General features: G+C 47.0%; 1 protein-coding gene across 12 annotated transcripts in view; it reads right to left on the bottom strand.

Moving 5' to 3' along the window:
• The window catches only part of NAV3 (neuron navigator 3), a 1131823-nt gene that overhangs the window by 294470 nt on the left and 820763 nt on the right, over positions 1 to 16590 (bottom strand). For all 12 annotated transcript variants that reach the window (XM_073541506.1, XM_073541497.1, XM_073541495.1 and 9 more), the window contains one exon: positions 873 to 945. In XM_073541506.1, coding sequence (XP_073397607.1) covers positions 873 to 945 — 73 coding nt within the window. The remainder of the gene's footprint in view (positions 1 to 872; positions 946 to 16590) is intronic.

Here is a 16590-nt window from a genome sequence, read left to right as displayed (position 1 = left end):
CATGCATAGAATTTGCTACCTGTATGCATGTTCTTTGTGAGTCTTCTCATCTGCTCAGCAGAGCAATAAGGTCCCATATGACCTTTCCTTGTAGTCACAACCACTAAGCAAAACTGTTTCAATAATTTAGTGGTAAAGAGATAGACCAAATGGAAAGTAAGATCATGCATCAAATAGAAAAAATAGAATAAATGGAGGGCCCATGTGCCTTCCTTGAATTATATATACGTTCATACTATGGGTATTAGATTTTGGAGATGGGGTATTGATCCAGGGAACTAGTCTGATTGACATATCGGGACTCAGGAAAGGATTTTTCCCCTAATATTGGGCACTTTGAGTCTGGTTCATGTGATTTCTGCCTTCCTCTGGTTCGATGTTAGGCGATTTTTTTAACCTGCAAATTAGACATAAACAAATGATAAGCTTGCTCTAGGCGACCATCTTTTATGGCTATATTCTAGTAATTGCCCCAAAAGTATATTATTTTTCCACTGAAGTCAACCTTTGCTCTGAGGACATGAGTAAGCAACAAGCATCTATCACTGGGTAGAACGAAAACCACTTTTATCACTTTCCTAAACGGTTTAGAGTTGGCAAAGTTTAGCGCTGACATAACCTACTCCAGGCACCTTTAACAATGGAATTCCAAGGTCATCCAAGGTTTGAGTTATTTTAATAGTTCAGCATGTCTAGATTTCAGGACATAAAGTAAATTATTGATGTTAAAGCCAGTATAGATTTCAAGGACCATGAAATTATACTACTTCAAATGATAAATACCAATGCTTAGCAATGTAGATTATCTGCTTTTTAAATTATCAATGTGAAGGAGCCTGGAGACCATACTAGTGTATAGTGGATTGTCTTACCTTCTGCAGAGAGGCCTTGCACATTAGCTCCTCGGGCTGCCAGAAAATTCAGACAGATATCAACATTCTCAGTCTGCAACATGAAGGAAAATAAGTCACTTAGTGTTGCCTTGCACAATGTGCCAGCCTGAAATTTACGTTACAAAGGCCGTGAATACTTCACATTCACCACAGTCATCATCAGTGTTTTACAGACACCATAGCGGCTAATTAGGAAACCCTTATAAAGCTTTTATTGTCAGCTGGAAAGCTTACGAAACAATTCATAAAGGCCAAATCCAGAATGGCATGCTGGGAGATCAGCAGTCCACCTACTTAATATAAAACCAAATTTTACACAGCACAAGAAAGCAATGAAAGCGTCCTTAGAAGACCTAACACTGTGTGTGTGTATGCCTGGAAGAAAGCGGGACTCTCAATGAATGGTCACACTGAACAGCTCTGCATGAGAAGTGTGCCAATGTACAATGGACGGTAGTGACAATCGAGGGGCCGGATTATGTACAACGCAGCTTTTCACTTTAGCCTAAAATATTCTAATAATTTTGGGTAATATTAATTAATGCCATGGTAAATCTAATTATTTCTGAGAATCTGAAGTCAATTGAAATTCTTTTAATTTTTCCATGTGCATAATAAGTTAAATTCATGAAGCATGGAATATCAAAAACACATACTAAAAGTCAGATGAATCCAAAAATAAGCTAACATGTCAGCGTTAATATTTCTCACAATTGGCTTTTGAATCAACCACTTGCATGTTAGCATAAATAGTAAGAAACTATAAAATGATAGTGTTGGTCTCCTTAAAAATAGTATGGGTGAAATGGTGGATGAGGATGAGGAAAAAGCCAATATGCTAAATGACTTTTTTTCAACAGTATTTACACAAGAAAATCCCATGATGGATAACATGATCAGGGATAAAAAAAAATTCTCCATTAAATGTCACCTGCTTAACCCAGCAGGAAGTACGGCGGTGTCTAAAAATCACTAAAATTGACAAATCCCCAGGCCCGGATGGGATACACCCCCGAGTACTGCAGGAATTAAGCACAGTCAGAGATAGACCATTATTTTTAATCTTTAAAGATTCCATAATAACAGGGTCTGTACCACAGGACTGGCGAATGGCAAATGTGGTGCCAATATTCAAAAAGGGGATAAAAACTGAACTTGGAAATTATAGGCCAGTGAGCTTAACCTCATCTGTGGGTAAAATCCTGGAGGGTTTTCTAAGAGATACTATACTGGAGTATCTGAAGAAGAATAACCTCATGACCCAATATCAACATGGGTTTACAAGGGACTGTTCCTGTCAGACTAATCTGATAAACTTTTATGAAGAGGTAAGTTCCGGACTGGACCAAGTAAATGCAGTGGACGTGGTGTACATGGACTTTTCAAAAGCTTTTGATACGGCGCCACACAAAAGGTTGATACATAAAATGAAAACAATGGGGATAGGGGAAAATATGTATATGTGGGTTAAGAGCTGGCTCAGGGATAGGAAACAAAGGGTGGTTATTAATGGAGCACACTCGGACTGGGTCACAGTTAGCAATGGGGTACCACAGGGGTCAGTATTGGGTCTGCTTCTTTTTAACATATTTATTAATGACCTTGTTGGGGCATAGAGAGTAAAATTTCAATATTTGCAGATGACACTAAACTCTACAGGGTAATCAATACAGAGGAGGACAATTTTATATTACAGGAGGATTTATGTAAACTAGAAGCTCGGGCTGATAAATGGAAAATGAGCTTTAATGGGGATAAATGTAAGGTCATGCACTTGGGTAGAACAAACAAGATGTATAATTATGTGCTTAATTGTAAAACACTGGGCAAAACTGTCACTGGAAAAGACCTGGGTGTATGGGTGGATGACAAACTCACATTTAGTGGCCAGTGTCAGGCAGCTGCTGCAAAGGCAAATAAAATAATGGGATGCATTAAAAGAGGCATAGATGCTCATGAGGAGAACATAACTTTACCTCTATACAAGTCACTAGTGCGACCACACTTAGAATACTGTGTACAGTTCTGGTCTTTGGTATATAAGAAAGACATAGCTGAACTGGAGCGGGAGCAGAGAAGAGCGACCAAGGTTATTAGGGAACTGGGGGGTCTGCAATACCAAGACAGGTTATTACACTTGGGGTTGTTTAGTTTGGAATATTGAAGGCTTAGGGGTGATCTTATTACAATGTATAAATATATGCTGGGACAGTACAAAGACCTTTCTAATGATCTTTTTACTCTTAGACCTGTGACGGGGACAAGGGGGCATTCTCTACGTCTAGAGGAAAGAAGGTTTAAGCATACTCACAGACACGGATTCTTTACAGTAAGAGCAGTGAGACTATGGAACTCTCTGCGTATGATGTTGTAATGAGTGATTCCCTACTAAAATTTAAGAATAAAATAACTGCGACCAACCGCTTCCGGTAACCATCAATGAGTTTCTTACAATGCTCTGCTGGAATTTTAGACCATTCTTCTTTGGCAAACTGCTCCAGGTCCCTGATATTTGAAGGGTGCCTTCTCCAAACTGCCATTTTAGATCTCTCCACAGGTGTTCTATGGGATTCAGGTCTGGATTCATTGCTGGCCACCTTAGAAGTCTCCAGTGCTTTCTCTCAAACCATTTTCTAGTGCTTTTTGAAGTGTGTTTTCGGTCATTGTCCTGCTGGAAGACCCATGACCTCTGAGGGAGAGCCAGCTTTCTCACACTGGGCCCTACATTATGTTGCAAAATTTGTTGGTAGTCTTCTGACTTCATAATGCCATGCACACGGTCAAGCAGTCCAGTGCCAGAGGCAGCAAAGCAACCCCAAAACATCAGGGAACCTCCGCCATGTTTGACTGTAGGGACCGTGTTCTTTTCTTTGAATGCCTCTTTTTTTCTCCTGTAAACTCTATGTTGATGCCTTTGCCCAAAAAGCTCTACTTTTGTCTCATCTGACCAGAGAACATTCTTCCAAAACGTTTTAGGCTTTTTCAGGTAAGTTTGGCAAACTCCAGCCTGGCTTTTTTATGTCTCGGGGTAAGAAGTGGGGTCTTCCTGGGTCTCCTACCATACAGTCCCTTTTCATTCAGATGCCGACAGATAGTACGGGTTGACACTGTTGTACCCTTGGACTACAGGGCAGCTTGAATTTGTTTGGATGTTAGTCGAGGTTCTTTATCCAACATCCGCACAATCTTGCGTTGAAATCTCTTGTCAATTTTTCTTTTCCGTCCTCTAGGTACCCACCTGAGGAAGACAGCGTCCTGCTGTTGAAACGAGATGTGGAATAAAGACATCAAACAGACTTCTCTCTTGTCCTTGGCGCCCTCCTAACCGTGGTTCATTGCTCTACAGTTACTGTCCCTCAACGAGGGTCTGCGGCTGGTGCTGCCTTGAGCTTGTCATCTACCGTCCTCCCCACTGGTGTGGCTCACGCCAGCTCTCCATTGAGACCGCTTTCATTTTATCCATTAAGTTTTCCCACAAGTCATAAAGGAAGATAAAGGGAACCAAATAGAACAAATATAAGACTTTGTATTTTTTTAAATATGAAAAATAATCCAGTGTCACATGTCTATGAGTGGTAAAAGTATGGGAGTGGGATATATGCTTTATTTAAATAATAGGGATCTATCAAAATTTGGTCTGCACAACACATGTAGGTACATCAAGGCACAAATAATGGAGATTACTGAGGACCTCAGAAGAGCTATTGATTGACATCAGGCTGGAAAAAGTTTAGGCAACACAAGTCCACAGCCAGACATATTGTGTACAACTGACAGAAATTCAAGATTATTTTTACACTTCGTAGGAGTGGTTGACCAACAAAGATCACTCCAAAAGTAAGGCATACAATAGCTCATGAAGTCACAAATGAAACCAAGGTAACTTCTAAGCAACTAAAAGTCTCTTTCACATTAGCCAATGTCAATGTACATGAGTCCACAATCAGGAGGACACTGACTAACAATGGTGTGCATGGCAGGCTTGCAAGAAGAAATACACTGTTCTCCAAAACGATGCTCATCTGCAGTTTGCTAAAGATCACCGGGACAAACCAATAGGCAATTGCAGCAATGAGACCAAAATAGAGCTCTGCTTTAAATAAAATTCCTTGTGTTTGGGAAAGGACAACATTAAATTACAGCTAAAAAAAAAACCTCATACCATCTGTGAAACATGATGGTAGTTTGGGCATATTTTGTGTCATCTGGGCCAGGACTGCGTGTCATCATTGTTGGAACAATTAATTATACCAGCAAATTCTAAAAGAAATTGTCATGGACATGTCACGGCCCCCGATCCCCCTGTCACGCTCCCAGCCCTGCGCCCCCGTGCGCGCAGCTATACTCACCTCGCCCGGCAGCTGCGCTCCCTCCAGCAGCCTCGCTTCCTCCAGCCCCGGCGTCGGCCTCTCTCTGCCTCCGGCCCACGGCTTGTGACGTCACCGCGGGTCCCGCACATGCGCAGTAGGTCGCGGCCGGTCCTCCGCCGTTAAGCTGGTCTCCAGCGGTGCCCTGCCCCGATTGCACCGCCGGACCAATGGGGGCACAGCAGCAGCCATATCAGGCCGCCCTCCCTTAGTGGAGGCGCCTGACCGTGGTTGTTTCTTTCTGCACCTCAGGCCCTGTGTACTCCGCTGGAATCCGGCTCTCTGCCTAATCTCTGTGCTTGCTTCCAGCCTTGCTCCAGTCCTGTGTCCGTGCCTGTTCCAGTCCTGTGTCCGTGCCTGTTCCAGTCCTGTGTCCGTGCCTGTTCCAGTCCTGTCTCCGTGCCTGTTCCAGTCCTGTGTCCGTGCCTGCTCCAGTCTTGTCTCCGTGCCTGTTCCAGTCCTGTCTCCGTGCCAGCTCCAGTCCTGTGTCCGTGCCTGCTCCAGTCCTGTCTCCGTGCCTGCTCCAGTCCTGTGTCCGTGCCTGTTCCAGTCCTGTGTCCGTGCCTGCTCCAGTCCTGTGTCCATGCCTGCTCCAGTCCGGTATCCGCCAGCTCCAGTCCTGTGTCCGAGCCTGTTCCAGTCCTGTGTCCGTGCCTGCTCCAGTCCTGTGTCCGTGCCTGCTCCAGTCCTGTCTCCGTGCCGGTTCCAGTCCTGTGTCCGTGCCTGCTCCAGTCCGGTAACCGTGCCTGTTCAAGTCCTGTGTCTGTTCCTGCTCACGCCCTGTGAACCATTCCGAGCCGCCCCTCTTGGTTCCGGCTGCCGTGGCATTCGAGTCTCTGGTCTTGCGCCTAACGATCCCTGTATAGGGGTCGGTCACACCTGGTTGCTCGTCCGGGGTCCCTCGGTGCCACGGTCCAGAGGGTCCACTCCAGGGTATTCCTCCTCACAGTCTGCGGTGCTAACAGTACGGTCAGGCCATGGATCCCGCCGGTGGTGCCGCTCCCGGTCAAAAGGAGCTCCTCTTTTTACGGGAGAACCAGGGGCGCATTATGTCGGTCATGAAGGCCATGGAGTCCCGCTTGTCCGCTCTTCAGGCGGCCGATCCGGGGAATGCCGCACAGCTGGCCGGCCTCCAGCAGGAGTTGAGCCAGCAGCGGGACGCTCAGTCCCATATTTTGTCGTATATGGCCTCGGTAGATAGCCGTCTGGGAGATCTCCAGTCCACCGCTGCGGCCTCGGCCGCCATCCCCAGTCCCGCTCCGTTCCCCTCTCCTCGCCTTGCCAAACCACCCAGATACGCTGGGGACCCCAAACAGTGTAGAGGGTTCCTAAACCAGTGTGGCTTGCATTTTGAGCTTCAGCCTCATCAGTATCCCTCCGATCGGGCCAAGGTGGCCTTTATCATGTCCCATCTGGAGGGAGAGGCCTTATCTTGGTTAAATCCGCTCTGGGAGAGGGACGATCCTATAGTCTCTAACATCCCGCTCTTCTTGGACACCTTTCGTAAGGTGTTCGATGAGCCTGGACAGGTAGCCTCGCTTACTGAATCTCTTTTCAACCTACACCAGGGCACCCTGACTGTTGGTCAATACGCCATTCGGTTCCGCACCATGTCCTCCGAATTGGGTTGGAATAACGCGGCATTGGTCGGGGCCTTTTGGCGTGGGTTGTCGGGCAGAATTAAGGATGAGTTGGCGGGGCGTGATACTCCCACCACCCTCGAGGACCTCATCTCCCTGGCCACTCGAATTGACCTCCGGTTCCAGGAGCGCGCCCGGGAAACGGCGAGGGATAGGAGGCCCATTAGGCCGGCCCTGATCGCTAGCCGGTCCTTTAATCCTCGTCCGCCTGGTCCTGTACATACTCCGCCCCCTGAGCCCATGCAGGTAGATCGGGTCCGGATGGCTGAGAGACGTCAGAGGGAGAGACGGAGCAAGGGCTTTGTCTTTATTGTGGAGGGGCATCCCACTTCATCCGCTCTTGTCCTGAGAGACCGGGAAACTCTTCCACCTAGGCCAGGTAAGAGAGGCCTTCCTAGGTGATTATGATTCCTCTCAGGCCCTCACACTTTCTGTTCTTCTGCTTTCAGGGGAGAGGCGTGGGTCCGAGGTGGCCTATGTGGATTCGGGCTCAGCAGGCAACTTCATCCGGCGTGAAGTTGTGGACAAATATCGGATTCCCGTGGTCACCCTGAAGAACCCCCGGATTATCGCTTCCGTTGATGACCGACCGTTGTTGGAATCCATCACCGCGGTCACAGAAGAGGTAATCTTGCAAGTCGGTGCCCTCCACCGTGAAAAAGTGGCCTTCTACGTGCTGCCCGACTTGTCTCATGCCATTCTCCTCGGTCTCCCGTAGTTACGGACACACCAGCCGGTACTCAACTGGTCGACCGGGGAGGTCTTGCGCTGGGGAGACCCGTGTCATGGTCGCTGTCTGAACCCCATTCAGCCAGTGGTTCCCGTTCGCCCACCTCAGGATCTCTCTGGGCTTCCTTCCGCCTATTGGGCTTATGCAGACGTTTTCGACAAGAAGGAGTCGGAGGTTCTTCCACCGCATCGGTCCTTCGACTGCCCGATTGAGCTTATCCCCGGTTCTACTCCTCCCAGGGGCAGGATCTACCCGCTGTCCCCTGCAGAATCCACAGCCATGTCCGAGTACGTCACGGAGAACCTTGCCAAGGGATTCATTCGGAAGTCTTCATCTCCTGCCGGCGCCGGGTTCTTTTCCGTTAAAAAGAAAGACGGTTCACTGCGCCCATGTATCGATTATAGAGGATTGAACAACATCACTATCAAAAACCGGTACCCACTTCCTCTTATCCCGGAGTTGTTTGACCGTCTCAGGGGGGCACGCATCTTCTCCAAACTGGACCTCAGGGGGGCATACAACCTCATCCGCATCCGTGCCGGCGATGAATGGAAGACCGCCTTTAACACCCGTGACGGTTATTATGAGTACTTGGTGATGCCATTCGGTCTGTGCAATGCCCCGGCGGTGTTCCAGGAGTTCGTCAATGAAATCTTCTGGGACCTCCTGTACTCCTGTGTCGTAGTCTACCTGGATGACATTCTGGTCTTCTCCCCGGATCTTCCATCCCACAGGAGGACTGTCCGCCTTGTTCTTCGGCGTCTTCGAGAGAATCGTCTATATGCCAAGATGGAGAAGTGCCTGTTCGAACAGACCTCACTGCCTTTTCTGGGCTACATCATCTCCGATGCCGGGCTACAGATGGATCCCGAGAAACTGTCCGCCATTCTCAAGTGGCCTCGCCCCGTTGGCTTAAGAGCCATTCAACGTTTCTTGGGCTTCGCGAACTACTATCAGCAGTTCATTCCGCACTTCTCCTCGCTCTCCAGGCCAATCTCGGCCCTTACCCGAAAGGGGACCTCTGCCAACTCCTGGACACCCGAAGCCGAAGAGGCCTTCCAGTTGCTAAAACAAGCTTTTTCCACGGCTCCCGTATTGATCCGTCCTGAGAGCGGCAAGCCTTTCGTGCTGGAGGTGGACGCTTCCTCGACTGGCGCCGGGGCTGTCTTATCCCAGAGGACCGGTTCGGGCCGCCTACGCCCTTGTGGCTTCTTCTCCAGAGCCTTTTCGCCGGCTGAGTGTAACTATTCGATTGGCGACCGTGAGCTTCTGGCCATGAAATTGGCATTGGAGGAGTGGCGTCACCTTCTGGAAGGAGCAGTTCACCCTTTTATTGTTTACTCTGACCACAAAAATCTAGCCTACCTCCAGACCGCCCAGAGACTCAATCCTCGACAGGCTAGGTGGTCTCTGTTTTTTGCCCGCTTTGATTTCGAGCTGCACTTCCGCCCTGGAGACAAGAACGCTAAAGCCGATGCTCTATCCAGAGTCTTTCAACCAACTGAATTTGGGGAGGAGCCTTCCCATGTTATCGAGCCAACGAGGATAATCACAGTGGCTCCGTTGTCTCTGCTTTCTCCACCTCCGGGCAAGACTCTCGTACCAGAGGACGTCAAGAGGAGAGTTCTTCTGTGGGGGCATTCCTCCAAACTGGCTGGTCATGCCGGAATTGGGAAGACCCTGGCCCTCATAACATGGTATTATTGGTGGCCCACTCTTCGTCAAGATGTGGCAGACTTCGTCGCCTCCTGTTCCTCCTGTGCTAGGAATAAGACACCCCGTCGTCCTCCATTTGGCCTGCTGCTTCCCTTGCCGGTACCGAAGTCGCCTTGGGAGAATATCGCCATGGACTTTATCACGGATCTGCCCCGCTCGTCTGGCTGTACGGTGATTCTTGTGGTAGTGGACCGCTTTTCTAAAATGGCACATTTCATTCCGTTAAGCGGCCTCCCTTCCGCTCCCGGATTAGCCAAGATCTTCGTCCATCAGATTTTCAGACTACATGGTCTACCTGAACGAATTGTCTCTGATCGTGGGGTACAGTTTACGGCTAAATTTTGGAGAGCACTTTGCAAACTTCTGGATATTTCCTTGGATTTTTCTTCTGCCTATCATCCACAAACCAATGGGCAAGCGGAACGAACTAACCAGATCCTGACTGCATACCTTCGGCATTTTTCCAACGGCCACCAGGATAATTGGGCTGATCTGCTTCCTTGGGCGGAATTCGCCTACAACAATCATGCCGGCGAACCCTCTACTAAATCGCCCTTTTTTGTGGTATTCGGCAAACACCCTAACATACCTCTTCCTGTCGCTCCAACCTCCGAAGTATAGGCAGCCAACTCCTTGTTCCAGGAATTCTCTGAAATCTGGTCCGAGACCAACTCCGCTCTCAAAAGGGCCAGTGAGCGAATGAAGAACCACGCAGACAAGAGGAGGCTGGATCCTCCACCGTTTCACATTGGGGATAAGGTCTGGCTCTCATCCAAGTACATCCGACTGAAACTACCCTCTTACAAGCTGGGCCCTCGGTACATAGGTCCTTTTGAGGTCCTGGATCGAGTCAACGAAGTCGCCTACAAATTGAGGTTGCCTGCTTCGCTCCGTATCCCGAACACCTTCCACGTCTCCCTCCTGAAACCTGTGGTCCTGAATCAATTCCATCCTTCACCCACTCCAGCCCCTCAGCCTGTGGGCTCGGATGATACTTTCGAGGTGAGGGATATTCTCGCCATGAGGAGAGTTAGAGGGAGGACCTTTTTCCTTGTTGACTTGGAGGGGTTTGGTCCTGAGGAGAGATCCTGGGAGCCCCGGGAGAACATCAACGCCCCCCACATTCTCAGGAAATTTTTTGCCAACCGCAGCAGGGGGCGGCTTAAGGGGGGGTACTGTCACGGCCCCCGATCCCCCTGTCACGCTCCCAGCCCTGCGCCCCCGTGCGCGCAGCTATACTCACCTCGCCCGGCAGCCGCGCTCCCTCCAGCAGCCTCGCTTCCTCCAGCCCCGGCGTCGGCCTCTCTCTTCCTCCGGCCCACGGCTGGTGACGTCACCTCGGGTCCCGCGCATGCGCAGTAGGTCGCGGCCGGTCCTCCGCCGCTAAGCTGGTCTCCGGCGGTGCCCTGCCCCGATTGCACCGCCGGACCAATGGGGGCACAGCAGCAGCCATATCAGGCCGCCCTCCCTTAGTGGAGGCGCCTGACCATGGTTGTTTCTTTCTGCACCTCAGGCCCTGTGTACTCCGCTGGAATCCGGCTCTCTGCCTAATCTCTGTGCTTGCTTCCAGCCCTGCTCCAGTCCTGTGTCCATGCCTGTTCCAGTCCTGTGTCCGTGCCTGTTCCAGTCCTGTGTCCGTGCCTGTTCCAGTCCTGTCTCTGTGCCTGCTCCAGTCCTGTCTCCGTGCCTGCTCCAGTCCTGTGTCCGTGCCTGTTCCAGTCCTGTGTCCGTGCCTGCTCCAGTCCTGTGTCCGTGCCTGCTCCAGTCCGGTATCCGCCAGCTCCAGTCCTGTGTCCGAGCCTGTTCCAGTCCTGTGTCCGTGCCTGCTCCAGTCCTGTGTCCGTGCCTGCTCCAGTCCTGTCTCCGTGCCGGTTCCAGTCCTGTGTCCGTGCCTGCTCCAGTCCGGTAACCGTGCCTGTTCAAGTCCTGTGTCTGTTCCTGCTCACGCCCTGTGAACCATTCCGAGCCGCCCCTCTTGGTTCCGGCTGCCGTGGCATTCGAGTCTCTGGTCTTGCGCCTAACGATCCCTGTATAGGGGTCGGTCACACCTGGTTGCTCGTCCGGGGTCCCTCGGTGCCACGGTCCAGAGGGTCCACTCCAGGGTATTCCTCCTCACAGCCTGCGGTGCTAACAGGACATCTGTCCATGAGCTGAGTTTCAAGAGAACATGGGTCATCCAGCAAGACAACAACCCAAAGTACACAAGTTGATCCAAGAAACAATGGTTACAGAAGAAAAAAGTTAACATTTTGGAATGGCCGAGTCAAAGTACTGACCTTAATCATATAAAAAATGTAGTTGAAGGACCTGAAATGAGCAGTTCATGGAACAAAGCTAAAATAACAGGATTGAAGATGTTTTGAAGGGAGGAATCTGCTAGAGCTCCTCCAGGACTAATCAACAATTACCGCAACAATTTAGATACAGTTTTTGTTGCACAAGGGAGTCACACCGGATAGAGAAAGCAAAGGTTCAAATACTTTTGACACCAACAGACATCTAATATACTGTATAAAGCTCAATGTGTGTGTGTATGTACAGTATGTGTGTATGTCTGGGATTGGCATCTGCACCGTCGCAGCTACAGCCACAAAATTTTGCACAGTCACACGTCTGGACCTCGAGAGCATCAGAGGCTATGTTGTGAGGAGAAATTTTAACCTCGAGCGTTCCAATTCACCAAACAATTTTGCCTATTATTCTTATCATTTCTTTGGTGTTATCGTCCGTCTGTAAAGCTGGAAATAACACAATTTATTACCGTGCCAACACAGACCACCCTCTGACACAGACTGCAGGGGGAGCCCAGTATCACACAGGGTAGGATTAGATACACGCCTCAGCAGTCAGTATCACACAAGATAGGATTAGATACACAGCTCAGCAGTCAGTATCACACAGGAGCGGATTAGACACATGGCTCAGCAGTCAGTAGCACACAGGATAGGATTAGATACACAGCTCAGCAGTCAGTATCACACAGGATAGGATTAGTCACACAGCTCAGCAGTCAGCATCACACAGGATAGGAATAGATACACAGCTCAGCACACAGTATCACACAGGATAGGTTTAGATACACGCCTCAGCAGCCAGTACCACACAGGATAGGATTAGATACACGGCTCAGCAGTCAGTATGACACAGGATAGGATTAGATACACAGCTCAGCAGTCAGTATCACACAGGAAAGGATAAGATACACAGCTCAGCAGTCAGTATCACACAGAATAGTATTATATACACGGCTCAGCAGACAGTATCACACAGGATAGGCTTGGATACAGAGCTCAGCACACAGTATCACACAGGATAGGACAAGACACACAGCTCAGCAGTCAGTATGACACAGGATAGGAATAGATACACGGCTTAGTAGGCAGTATCACACAGGAAAGGATTAGATATACAGCTCAGCACACAGTATCACACAGAATAGTATTAGATACATGGCTCAGCAGTCAGTATCACACAGGATAGGATTAGATACACAGTTCAGCAGTCAGTATCACACAGGATAGGATTAGATACATGGCTGAGCAGTCAGTATCACACAGGATCGGATTAGATACATGGCTCAGCAGACGGGATCACACAGGATAGGATTAAATACACAGCTCAGCAGTCGGTATCACACAGGAGAGGATTAGACACACGGCTCAGCAGTCAGTATCACACAGGATAAGATTAGATACACAGCTCAGCAGTCAGTATCACACAGGATAGGGTTAGATACACGGCTCAGCAGACGGGATCACACAGGATAGGATTAGATACACTGCTCAGCAGTCAGTATCACACAGCATAGGATTAGATGCACAGCTCAGCAGTCAGTATCACACAGGATAGGACAAGATACACAGCTCAGCAGTCAGTATCACACAGGATAGGAATCGATGCACAGCTCAGCACACAGTATCACACAGAATAGTATTAGATACATGGCTCAGCAGACAGTATCACACAGGATAGGGTTAGATACTGTACATGGCTCAGCAGATGGTATCACACAGGATAGGATTAGATACACTGCTCAGCAGTCAGTATCACACAGAATAGGATTAGATACACGGCTGAGCAGTCAGTAACACAGAATAGGATTAGATACACAGCTCAGCAGTCAGTATCACACAGGATAGGATTAGATACACGGCTCAGCAGACAGTATCACACAGGATAGGATTAGATACACAGCTCAGCAGTCAGTATCACACAGGATAGGGTTAGATACACTGCTCAGCAGTTAGTATCACACAGGATAGGAATAGATACACGGCTCAGCAGAAAGTATCACACAGGAGAGGATTAGGTACACAGCTCAGCATACATTATCACACAGGATAGGGTTAGATACACAGATACACATGTTGTTTATCAAAAGGCTCTTGAATGAGTTGAAAATAAAATACTATCAATACTTGGGTAATCGTTTAGTTAATTTGTGTTGCAAATCTGTAGTGTTGAATATGTGATGTGAAATGTTTTTATGTGCAATATAATCATTATAATTTGTTATAACTAACCACAGTTGGTTACTATGCCCAGGCAATGGTGGGCTCTTAAGCTAGTGTGATAATAAATCAACTTAAAAAATTAAAAATTGTAATATTTTTTGACTCATTTGTTTGACTTGGCTCACTTTATATACTTTAAGGACTTGTGGGGAAGATTGATGCAGTTTTACGTCAAATTTATGCAGAAATGAGAACAATCCTGAAAGGTTCACAAACTTTCCAGCACAACTGTATGCTTTACAGCAGCCTCATGGACCATAAGAACCCGCAGACTGAAGATGGTCTTGTAAAGGAGAGTGCTCTGGATTACGATTTCCCTTATTATATGCTAAATGTAAAACATGATGGATTCACACAGCAGTCAACCCAGCGATGTTCTTTCCTGCAGTTAATAATATATAGTCTAGCACCAATTTAAGAATTTCTATAGGGGAAGTTATTATCCCTGCTATGCTAGAAAATTGTCATCAAACATCTGACAGTTTGCTATAATTGGTAAAAATCATCATAGTGTATGCCACAAAATGCATAAATTATAACAGAAATGTCTTTGATGGGAGTACAATTCCTGCGGACGTTCACAGAAGCTAAGATGCATTAAGAGGTGCAAACCTCTTAAACAATTTGGCGCATCTTGCTCCTCCACACTGTTCTTCAAGGCTGGAGCAAAACATCAGTTTTGATGAATTTGGGCCTAAGTTTTCATCTTAACATCTCTTGTATTTGAAAATAATGGCACATTTATTAAGTAAAGGAAAGATTATTATTTTTATTGCACATACAGATTTGTAGGTCTTCTACTCACAGCTCGGCACCACATGGGATTTTAGGATTTATGTTTAGAACTTATAATGCATCGGGGAAACAGTGGGGAACAGCAGCTGCAGTCCTTGGACACTATCCAGCTATGTTTTTTTGTCCTCTCTTTATACAAGAGACTATAATAAACAGTATATCTTTTATATACTATACCCACCTCATGGTGGGAGCCAAACCTGTGTTAAAAGGAGTGAGACATCGCTCACAAGGTTTACACATCAGCTGCTCTTGTGAGCTCAAAGCCTTTCCTGTAGCCAAAAATGAATAACTATTTCTAAAACCAGGTACGGAAGAAAAAGGAGTACATTACCCTTTAAAAGACATATAATTAAAGGAATGTGCAGATTTACAGACTAAATGGTAAACTCATGACTATTGATTAACTTTACAATTTTTCATCCATTTCCATCCATGAGCACCTATTGATACAGGGACCAGTAAGTCTACAGTGCTGTTACCAAGACTATTCATTATCTTGACTTTTATACAATTGTTGTAACCCATAGGAGCATATAATTTGGACTTGATATTATTAAGCTATTTACAGAGGCAGACAAGCTTCATCTTTGAGCTTTGTTTTTTTTTCACCTCTTCTTCCATAATTTTTACATTTTTCTTCAACCCCTTAACCCCTGGGCCATTTTCGCGTTTCAGTTTTTTGCCCCCCCCTTCTTCTCAGAACCATAACTTTTTTATTTTTCCGGCAATATGGCCATGTGAGGGCTTGTTTTTTGCAGGACGAGTTGTACTTTTGAATGACACCATTGGTTTTACCATTTAGTTTAGTGGAAAACATGAAAAAAAAAATCCAAGTGTGGTGAAATTGCACAAAAAGTGTAATCCACAATTTATTTATTTTTTTACCATGTTCACCAAATGCTAAAACTGACCTGCCAATATGATTCTCCAGGTCGTTATGAGTTCATAGACACCAAACATGTCTAGGTTAGTTTTCATTTTAGTGGTGAAAAAATAATCAAAAATTTGTTAAAAAAAAAATAAAAAAAAATATATTTACATAATTTTCCAAGACCTGTAGCATCTCCATTTTTCAGGATCTGGGGCTGGGTTAGGGTTTATATTTTGCGTGTCGAGCTGATGTTTTTACTGATACCATTTTGGTGCAGATACAATGTTTTGATCATCCATTATTGCATTTTAATACAATGTTGTGGCAACCAAAAAACCCGTAATTCTAGCGTTTTTATTTTTTTCTTGTTATGCCGTTTACCAATCAGATTCTTTTGATATATTGAATGATTGTGCGATTTTGAATGCGGCGATACCAAATACCATATTTTTCGGATTATAAGACGCACTTTTTCACAAAAAATTTGGGGGAAAATGAGGGTGCATCTTATAATGTGGATATACCTTACTGGCCGCAGTGCAGTAGGGTCCAGGGGTATCTGCTGGAGGAGGCAAGAGTGGAGCGTTGCTGCAGGCCACAGGCTGGGATGAGGGGATGTTCTGATGTGCACCGCACTTACACGGCTTACTGTATGGTGGACTCTGGGGAAATGACTGCCGGGGCGGTGCATGCGCAGATGGAGATCTCGACACCAAGATCTCGGGAGATGAGATCTCAGTGCTGACATGTGCCGGAAAAGATGCTGGCTCAGTGCAGGAGCCAACATCAAATGTACAGTGCATGTCATGAAGGGGTTAAACATAGCTGTATGAGAGCTTGCTTTTTTGTGAGCAGAGTTGTAGTTTTGAATGATGCCATTAATTTTCCGATATAATTTAGTGAAAAAAGGGAGGTGAAGTGGTGAATGCAATTTTGTCATTCTTTTTTGGGGGCTGTTTATTACAGCGGTGTCATGAACTGGGGGTGTTTGGTTGCCCTCAGTTTGTCAGGGGATTTATTATATCCCACTTTCCAGTTCCGGTTTGGAACTTGCAGCTCTT

The sequence above is a fragment of the Dendrobates tinctorius genome, unplaced genomic scaffold, assembly GCF_039654945.1.
Source record: "Dendrobates tinctorius isolate UK_male_01 unplaced genomic scaffold, ASM3965494v1 ptg000122l, whole genome shotgun sequence".
In the NCBI taxonomy this organism is placed as follows: Eukaryota; Metazoa; Chordata; class Amphibia; order Anura; family Dendrobatidae; genus Dendrobates; species Dendrobates tinctorius.
This window is presented reverse-complemented; position numbering and strand designations above follow the sequence as displayed.